This window comes from Perca flavescens, chromosome 17 (assembly GCF_004354835.1).
Source record: "Perca flavescens isolate YP-PL-M2 chromosome 17, PFLA_1.0, whole genome shotgun sequence".
NCBI classification, from domain to species: Eukaryota; Metazoa; Chordata; class Actinopteri; order Perciformes; family Percidae; genus Perca; species Perca flavescens.
The window spans coordinates 9,399,785-9,409,409 of NC_041347.1; the positions used below are offsets into that span (position 1 = coordinate 9,399,785).

The following is a 9,625-nucleotide window of genomic DNA, read 5'->3' on the forward strand; positions in this document are numbered from 1 at the left end:
TAAACAAGAGGTTTGTTACCAGACATTAAGTACATGTGCCAAATTGGGGTGTTCAAATGCCACTTATTGGTGTAGTGTAGTTGCTCCTCTACCTGTTTAAAGTTGGTCAATGTGTTGGTGATAATAGGGCCATAGGCTAGCATACACTTTTTTGGACACACACCTATGAAGGTGAGGTCTTGCAGTCTTAGACTTCCAGTGAGGTTTTGCTCTATTTCTCTCCATGGGACTGTATATGAGGGGTCCATCCACACTCTGAGGGCCCGTAGCTGAAAGGCTCTGTGGTACACTTTAAGGTTGGGGAGGGCCAGGCCTCCCGTGTTTATGGTACGTTGCAGGGTAGAGTATTTTAGCCTAGGTTGTTTATTATTCCAAATACACTGCTGAATTACGGTATCAAGTTTATTCCAGAAATGTATTGGTGGGGGTAGGGGGATCATTGTGCTTAACCCTTGTGTTGTCTTCCCGTCAACCTTGAAAAAAACGTTTTTGACGCCTTTTTTTCACAGTTTGTTTTTGCTTTTTCCAACGTTTTAAATTGAAAAAAAATTCTTCTACACATTTTCAGCGCTTATTTCTACATCCCATATTTTATGATATACAACAAAAATTGAAAACGGGTCAATTTGACTCAAAGTCAACACAAGGGTTAAGAAGTTCACACAAGGAACTATGTTCATTTTAACGACAGCAATCCTGGACCGTAGCAATACCGGCAGCGCAGACCAATTGGCCAGATCTCTTTGAATACTACTTAGTATAGTTTCATAGTTGACCTCGACAACTCGCTGTAGCGATGCGTGGATGGTGATGCCCAAATGTGTAGTTTTGCTTTGGGTTGGTATTGTATCACTAATAGCTGATATCACCTGTTTGTTGTTCAACAGAAGAAGATTAGATGTATTCCAGTTAATTTTAGAACCGGAGATTGAGCCAAATTCATTAAAGATCTTAAGAATTTTGTCCTCAAGGTCAGAGATGTACAGCAAAATATCATCTGCAAATAACGATATTGAGTTGTTATTGGATTTAATCTGGACATTACATATTTTAATTTGCCTTATGGCTTGGGCTAACGGTTTAAGAGAGATTGCAAATAGCATGAGAGATAGCGGGCATCCCTGTCTCGAGCCCCGTGCGACGGGGAATGGCTGTGAATGCAGGCCATTGGTTGAGATGATGGCCGTGGGATTCACATATAAAGTACGCACCATGTCAATGAATTTGGCTCCAAGCCTCTCCATTACTTGGCACAAGTAGTTCCACTCTAGGCGGTCAAAAGCTTTTTCCACATCCAGTGATAAAACTGCTGCCGTTGCTGGAAGGTTTTTGGCTTCTTCTATTACATGGAAGCAGCGTGACACTTTGGTATAAACCCTGCTTGGTCGGGGGGACTAGCTTCTCAATAAAGTGTTCTAGGCATAATGCCAAGACTTTGGAATAGAGCTTAATATCCGTCCCAATGAGGCTGATGGGCCTGTAGTTTGAGCACTCCGTAGGATCTTTGCCCTTTTTGTGTATGACCGAAATTAGTGCAGTGTTGGTTTGTTGATGATGGCTGATGTTAAAGTTTGTAAAATGATAGGTCCTAGTGTTCTTCTAAGTATTCTATGGACTCCTCTGTCAGAAATCTTGCGAGGAGCACCTGGTCTTGGTCGGTTACACAGTGCTCACTGGAACTTTCAGAAGTTTAGATATTCGTCTGTAACCAATGCCATCCGTAGGTTTTTCTACAATAGGCTTGCAAAGGTCTTGGGAGAGCTCTTTGCTTTTACCCATCATGAAATGTTTCTTGGGTGACACCTTGGTAATGAGAAACCCTTTTATAGGCCATCAATAGGACTAATCCAGTTGATATTAATTTGCACTAATAGGGGGCAGGATTACTTCCTAAATACTGACAGATTTCAGCTGGTTTATTGGCTTCCCATGCCTTTTTACACCCCTTTTTCTCCATGTGTTCAATATTTATTCGCATTATCATGGACATGTTTTGATATCTTTGTATGTGTGGATTACTTGGGTTGTTGCTGACATCTGGTGAAAATGTCATTCCAATAGCCCTATCGGAAATATATTTACTGGGAAAAATGTTGACGCGTTATGTGTCCATGGACACTCCACTCCCAAACTGTAACGCTATGGCACATTCAGCCCAGCCCTGACAAACAGTCCAGCAGTCAGCCATTAGCAGCATGTACACTGTGATGTTTGAAAGACTGAGAGCATGCAACTGTGAGTAGCTGTACTATAGGCTATATATTTACTAGGGCTGTCTTCATTAACGTGTTAATCGTGATGCGATTAAGGGCCGAGCAGAACACGTTAATTTTTTTTTATCGCATTAAACGCTTCCCGCTATTTATTACAGACCTGCCAACCTGTACGCATTTTGCGTAGTAAATACGCATTTTGACATCAAAATACGGTGATACGCTTTGTCACTTTAAACTTTGCGATAATCAGACTGCTTTGAGTTCACTTGTTGACGTGCAGTAGCGTCTCAGTCTAACTCTTGATGGTAGTAGGCTAAAACCATTGACATATATCAGGGGTGGCCAACCAGTTCAGCATAAAGAGCCACAAAAAAATACGCACCATAGCAAAAAGCCACACAACACATGCACGTCCACATTATAAAAGCAACAGTGACTTCCAGATCTAATGAAAGTCATAATACATAGCAGTTTTCATAGGTTTTTTTTTCTTACTTAGATTGACTCAGTGGGAAACCTGACAGTCTTTGTTATCCACAATCCTTTTTAGGTCTGGTTGTACTCGGTTGTGGCCACTCTTTCAGAAATCTGGGGCAGCTTTTATTCCTCAGGTTGCAGAATCGGTCCATAAAAAAACTCTGCTGCATTATTTTTTATTTTAAAATAATTGGCAAATGTATTGGCAAATGCATCATTCAAATGCTTTTTTTTAACTTATCTGAAATGTTTCAAAAAGTAAAAAAAAAAAATAAATCCACCAATAACACAGCCCTCAGCCACACAGTAAGAGCCTCAAAGGAGCAGGCAAAGAGCCACATACGGCTCAAGAGCCACAGGTTCGCCACCCCTGGCCTACATGATGTTAAGAGGAGTGTGTGTGTGTGTGTGTGTGTGTGTGTGTGTGTGTGTGCGCGCACCTTGCAGTGGTGCATGGCGTCAGACGAGGACACTGGCAGGGAAAGAGAGGGCAGCAAACCTAAAAAGAAGCGGGTCTGTGCCCCTCAGAAGATCATGACAAAATATCAAGAGCAGTGGCCATGCCTTCGCCCCTCTAAACTGCCCAATCATGCCTTTTGCACTTTGTGTAATTATGATTTTGACATTGGCCATCAAGGAGCTACAGGTAATAATATAGCTATCATATAAATGGTTGGTTCCCGTTTAATTAAATTAAAAAGTTAATTCATTTATGGATATCAGTTAATATAAGCACACATAACATACAATTAAATATGGATCATGAAAAAAATGTTTTAACGCAGGTGTACTGAAAGAAGTATAGCGTAGTAGTGCAGAGCAAGTGATATTCATATATATAATCATAGGCTTTCCTAATCACTTTTACAGTCTAACCTAAAATTATGAAGAGAGGCTTTAGAGTGTGTGTGTATGTGTGTTGCAGACTGTCGACGGCACGTGGAGGGGAAAAAACATTTAAAAATTGTGGCTGCTACAGACTCGGTGCCTAGAATTAACTCATTCTTCGTACAACCACAGGATTTGAGACCAATCCACGCAGAAACCCTTTACACTACATTCATTGTAGAACACAAATTGCCATTAGCTGCTGCAGACCATGCTGGACCACTGTTTAAGAAGATGTTCCCTCATAGTGAGATAGCCAAACAGTATGGCTGTGGCAGAACTAAGACTGCTGCCATAGTAAAATACACTGGCCTGGCATGACAATGAGTGCATTACAGAAGCAATGAAGCAATCTCCATACAGCCTTGCTACAGATGGGAGCACAGAAATGGATGACATAAAAATGTACCCCATTGTAGTGAAGATGTTTAATGCCAGTCTTGGTAGGGTAGTTGTGATGTTGCTCAAGATTTGTGAATCAAGAGAGTCTACAGGGAGAGCAATATTTGAATTGCTTGATGGTAAACTGACAAAGAGAGGCATACCATGGTCAAATTGTGTCAGCCTTGCAGCTGACAATGCTGCAGTTATGCAAGGCTTAGGGAAAGGTGTAGCAGCTTTTTTGAAGGCACAACATCCGCATATCTACCTAGTTGGTTGTCCTTGCCACCTGATACACCTAGCTGCAGAGAGGGCATCCAGGCAGCTTAGTGTGAACATCGAAGACTTCCTCATTACCATCTATTACTATCTAGACAAAAGCAGCAAGAGGAAGTCGAGCCTACGTGATATTCAAATCATGTGTGACACAGAGGTGAGGAAGATCCTCAAGCTGGCCTCCACAAGATGGCTGTCTCTGGGGCAGTGTGTGAACCGTTTACTGCAACAGTTGGATGCTCTTACTGTTTTCTTTGGTAATGAGTTGGATGCAGGAAAGAAAAAGAGGACAAAGTCCCCAGGTTCCTCCAATCTGCCAAAGCTTCCACCTGGTCCTACCCAGAAGCCTAAAGCCACACCCTCCACCAGCATGCCAGCTACAGTGCCTCCCAAGCAATCCTCCTCCTCCTTATCCAAAGCCAGGGCAACTTAGAGCTGAAGCCATTCTATAGGGATGTGAGGAAGTTCTTTTCATCTGCAGCTGACTACATGCTTTCCAAATTTCCATTTGGGGATGAGCTGCTTATGCATGCTGTTGTGGCCGACATAGAGAAGAGGCAATCAGTGAAATTCTGTTCTGTTGACTTCTTCATCAGCCGCTTTCCTTCCATTTTGCCGGACAGTGTAACAGTGGATCAGGTAGAGGAGAGTTCAGGATGTATCAAACCACCCGCTTTGATTCCAGCATCCTCAGGAAACGTATTGATGAGGCCTGGAGAGACATCGGCCTGTTGAAGAGGGGAGGCCAGGAGGTCTTCGCCAACCTCTCAGCAGTCATGCTTGGAATACTAGTAATATTCCATAGCAATGCTGACTGTGAGAGGGTTTTCAGTCTTGTTACCAAGAACAAGACCCAATACAGAGCGAGCCTGAGCACTGATATGATCAGTGCTTTGGTTATGAAAAAGGTGAGCATGGCTGCCAAGGGGACTGTCTGCCACATGGAGGGTTTCAGCGACAGGCTTCTGAGGAAGGCCAAGGCAGCTACCTATGAGGCAACACAGTCTAGAGCAACTGCCACAAGTGATACAACTCAACAGTAAAATGTTTATTGAGAAATGACATGGCACAGCTTCAGTGATTTTATCTTTCAGTAGTTTGCCAGTTGTCAATGTTCAAAAGGACATATTTTCTTCTGTGAGTTTAAGTTATTTATATTATGTTAAAGGTCTATTAAGGTCTATGAAGGTCTCTGATAAGGGTCATAAACCTTTTGGGATTTTCACTTCCCTTTTGTCAGATGTCCAAGTTGAAGTGAATGTTCTTTGATGTGAAAATACATCTTTTCATTAAAAATGTTCTTGCTTCCATCATAGTGAATTTATATGTTGAATAACTGAATATGGTGGTGAGTGGGGATATGACTGTATGTCCTATGACCAGGTGAAGTGATTGGTAAGCATGTGAACTAAATGATACACTATACTGATGCCCAACCAGCCAAAATGACGTCAAAGACAGCGGTAATGGCACATTTTTTCCGCATGCGTGCCGCCGTGTTCATGAAACAGAACTTTGACAATAAATCCGTAAGTTGCTACTCAAAAAAGTTTTTCAAGGTTGGCAGGTCTGTTATTAATTTATTTTCACTTCACTCGGCTTCACGTCGGGCCTAACAGGCTACTATTTTGACAGTTTGCCATACTTCCTCCTAACACATCCTCCTGCTGCAGGCTGCAGGCATGATGGAGAAAGACAGCAGCAACACAATTCTGAATGGAGCTTTTTATTTTCCAAAACTCCCGGACGGCTCGTAGATAAGTCCAAAGCCATATGCACATTGTGTAAAGCCGAATTAAAATATCACCGTAGCACGTCAAGCTTGAGCTACCAGCTACGAGCTAAGCATAGTCCAGTTAACGGGACTCAGGTTGATGCTAGTGGGCTCAGGCAAAGCACTATTTTGGAGAGTGCTACTCGCCGACCTGTTGATGAAACCAAATAGCTCTTGCAAAATGGGTGGCAACTAACTGCAGACCTGTCAGCATCGTAGCAGACTCGGGTCTTAAAGAAGTACTACGGTTGGCATGTTCTGACCCGTCTCATTGCCATCGAGGGGGACAGTAGTTTCACGTATACATACACAGCATGGATGTATTAAGAGAACACAGCCTGCAGCTGGAACTGCTGCAAAGTGATGCAAGGTGATCACTGGACATCAGGGAGTTATCAAAATTATTTAGGAGTTACTGTACACTATATTGACTCTAGATTAAAATGTGTGACTAGATTCACACATTTTTCTTTTGTTTACAGTAAATAAATAATAAACCTACAAATCTTAAAATCAAGTTCATAAAGTCACTTTCTTTGCATTCATTTGATTCCCAATCAAGATATCCTGGTAAGAACTGCTTTCCATTGTTAATATGTACTTAAAAACAGTTCTAAAATGCAAAATAACAGAATTTTAATCATGTGATAAAACATGCAGTTAATCGCGATTAACTATAGAAATTCAGCAATTAATCGCGATACAAAAAAAATTAATCGTTTGGCAGCCCTAATATTTACTGTATAAAGTATTGGTAATAGTACCTATACTGGAGGGTCGCTGGTTCAAGTCCCCGTACAGACCGGGTACCAGCTTGTGTCTATTTTTTTATATCAACAGAGTGAAAACTGATCTGGGGATCAATAATAATTATTACATGGAGGCTAGTACTTGACAGAGTTGATCATTATAATAGGCAAGGTTCTCAGCTGATCGTCATGGCGATGCCACGTGACACTGCAGTGACAACACTGTGTTCTCTCACTCGATCCTTTCATCGGCGTAGTTTTGCGGGGTGCCACTGTTTTAAATCTGGGTTGATCTTTATTGACAGGAGCTTGCTTATTTTGGGGTTTGTGCAGGAAGTCCTTTGTCACACTAGTGACGGTTCTCTCTGGCCAATCAGTGGTCTGCAGCGTTTTAACTCCACCTTCTAATATCCGCTCAGCTCACTTGGACTTTCGACTGAGGTGGTACCAACAAAAAGTACCAGGTGCTAGCCACAATTTCTGCTAATGGAAAACCAAAAGAAAAATAGGTTGTGCCGTGCCGTGCCGCTTACGTTGTGATAACCAGGACAGAGGATGAAATGAAAACAGCTGTGTCAGTTATGTAATACTCCTAAATGCTCAAATGTGGTGCGACAGTATCAAAGTCTATCAAACTCTACCCTGTTGTTGTGTTGTCAATTATATTTACGGTTTAGTTTTAGAATGTACAGTACAACTGATGCAGATGAGCAGTGTCTGCACATTTTTTATTTTTTTTACATGGTCATACAGTAAAATGTAAACACTACAGATACACAACAGCATGTAATCCATTCTGTGAATGTGTCTGTGTCTCAGTGACCATCAGCTGCTGTAAGAAGAAGAGTAATCCAACAGAAGCTCTTCAGATGCTCTCCTCCACCCGCCTCAGCCTCAAGAGTCTGGCCACCAAAGCTAAGGTAAGCTCAGGGTTAATCACAGTCCACTGCTGCACCTCAACCCAACCCATTCCATGCCATGATAAAACCATTAAAATGATATTGATGCATCTTGATGCATACATTTTTTTTATTTCTATACATGATTTATTTTTTCCTCACTGTGTGACTACTTTTCCATTACTCTCAACAAAGTAGAATGTATAGGAAATTATGAAATCATGTGCCTTAAAGGAAGGGTGATGAAGTACCCCCCAGGACGAAGCCACTGACACAAATCACACTAGTGACTATTTTAATCATTGCATACAAAAGTGAAACTATATGTAGTGGTGAATGCTATGTAGTTGTCTAGTTTGGGTACTAATGAAAAGCATGATGTGAAGAGGAGGAAGACAGCAGGTATCCTGTACGTGGGTCTAGCCAGTATTCGAGAGCTCCTGAGGGATTTAGCCTTTGATTAACTATCTGCTTGCTTTAGCACTCAGTGCTCGACTGCTATCTAGCTAGAACATATCGGAATAGAACAATTGATAGTTTGTCAGCAGATAGAACCATCACTTCATTGGTCTTTTGGAAGACCTAACCGACTTGATTCTCACTAACCTCTTTAAAATCAAAATGGTGCAGAGTGAGTTCTTCTCTGAAACAAACCGACTTTGTTCAACATATGAACATTATTCTGTCTTTTGTTTTATGGGACACCATTGGATGCAGGGAGGTCAGTGACGGAACATTTTATGATTTGCCTGATGAAGGTGGAGTACTGAAACGTCACTAATAAATGTTAGACGGGACATAATCACAATAGAGCTATGGAATCAGGGATAAGGCATCAGCGCACAGGTTGGCTGGAATTGTAGCAATGCCAAAGATATGTTTGAGCTAATTTAGAAAGTGTTCCTATTACACTTTGTCCACCAGAGAGCAACTGTAAAATGTCCTGAACCCAAAGCGCAATCATTAGTTAATATTGTTCTTCTGCATTACTCTGTTCCAGCAAATGCACATGGATGTGTCCACGGGTCAGATCCACAGCGAGCTGCAGGACGCCGTCGCTGCTCTGGAGCAGCTGCTCACAGAGCTGCAGGAGCTGGGCGGGACGCTACGGGGCCAATCACAGTGAGCGGGACGCTGCGTGGCCAATCACAGTGAGCGGGACGCTACGGGGCCAATCACAGTGAGCGGGACGCTGCGTGGCCAATCACAGTGAGCGGGACCCTGCTCAACCAGAGACTGACTAACTAACCAGAGACTCTGCTGCAGATGTAAATCAAGAGTGTTCCATGTGAGCACTGAGAATAACAGTAGATAAAGTTAGAAATGGAAAGCCAAGGTCTCACTTTGTAATCGGGATGTTTTTATACCTCTATATCCACAGTGGAATGGAAACAATGACTGTAAGGCATCAAACATTAAAGTAATGTTTAAAATATGGAATGCTTGCTTTATTTTGTTGCATTAGGACATTGATTTGGATCATTTCTGTATTACGAGATGGGGTTGAGGACCATAATATTACTGAGTTGGTGTCAGTGTTGTGGTGTTTTATCTGCTTCTAGTATAGAAACTCTGCTGAAGCTAAATCTTAGTGTACTGATGCGTTCTGCAGGGTACCAGTCCCTTGTGGCATTGGAACTGTCAATCTTCTATAATACCATTCAAATGTAATGCTCAAATGCAGCCTGTTATAAAGATGTAATACACTACTCAAGCTTATGCATTGTCAATGCCACTATAAGCATGTGGTTGTTGTTACACGTTCTGGAGGGACTTCTAACATCAGCCTGGCCTTGAAGGGGACCTATACGTCACGGCGCATTGCATTTCTGACACGCCGCTCTCTGTTTACATTATATTCCACCACGAGCACACAGCGACAAACGCACACCAACAGAACTGTGGAATGAAACCTGATCTAACAAGTGGAGTGAAGCAGCGCTGTTGTAAAGGCTAACAGTGCTC

The 9,625-nt window shown here is 42.2% G+C and overlaps 2 protein-coding genes across 3 annotated transcripts in view; both read left to right on the plus strand.

Moving 5' to 3' along the window:
• The window catches only part of ttc27 (tetratricopeptide repeat domain 27), a 128,121-nt gene extending 119,024 nt beyond the window's left edge, over nucleotides 1–9,097 (plus strand). The window contains exons 19-21 of one of the 2 annotated variants that reach the window (XM_028603662.1): nucleotides 7,581–7,681; nucleotides 8,661–8,757; nucleotides 8,816–9,097. In XM_028603662.1, coding sequence (XP_028459463.1) covers nucleotides 7,581–7,681; nucleotides 8,661–8,757; nucleotides 8,816–8,844 — 227 coding nt within the window. In that variant the 3' untranslated portion in view covers nucleotides 8,845–9,097. Of the gene's footprint in view, nucleotides 1–7,580; nucleotides 7,682–8,660 lie in introns of both variants that reach the window. The other variant, XM_028603661.1, reaches the window with a different exon arrangement.
• LOC114572179 (zinc finger MYM-type protein 6-like) lies at nucleotides 3,125–4,681 on the plus strand. Its single transcript, XM_028603663.1, has 2 exons — nucleotides 3,125–3,339; nucleotides 3,619–4,681. The coding sequence occupies exon 2, from the start codon at nucleotides 3,925–3,927 to the stop codon at nucleotides 4,669–4,671; it is 747 nt and encodes a 248-aa protein (XP_028459464.1). The 5' UTR covers nucleotides 3,125–3,339; nucleotides 3,619–3,924; the 3' UTR covers nucleotides 4,672–4,681.
• Nucleotides 9,098–9,625: the final 528 nt, after the last annotated feature.

Coding starts and splice junctions, on each gene's coding strand:
- LOC114572179 (XM_028603663.1), top strand. CDS start 3,925: ATGAAGCAATCTCCATACAGCCTTGCTACAGATGGGAGCACAGAAATG.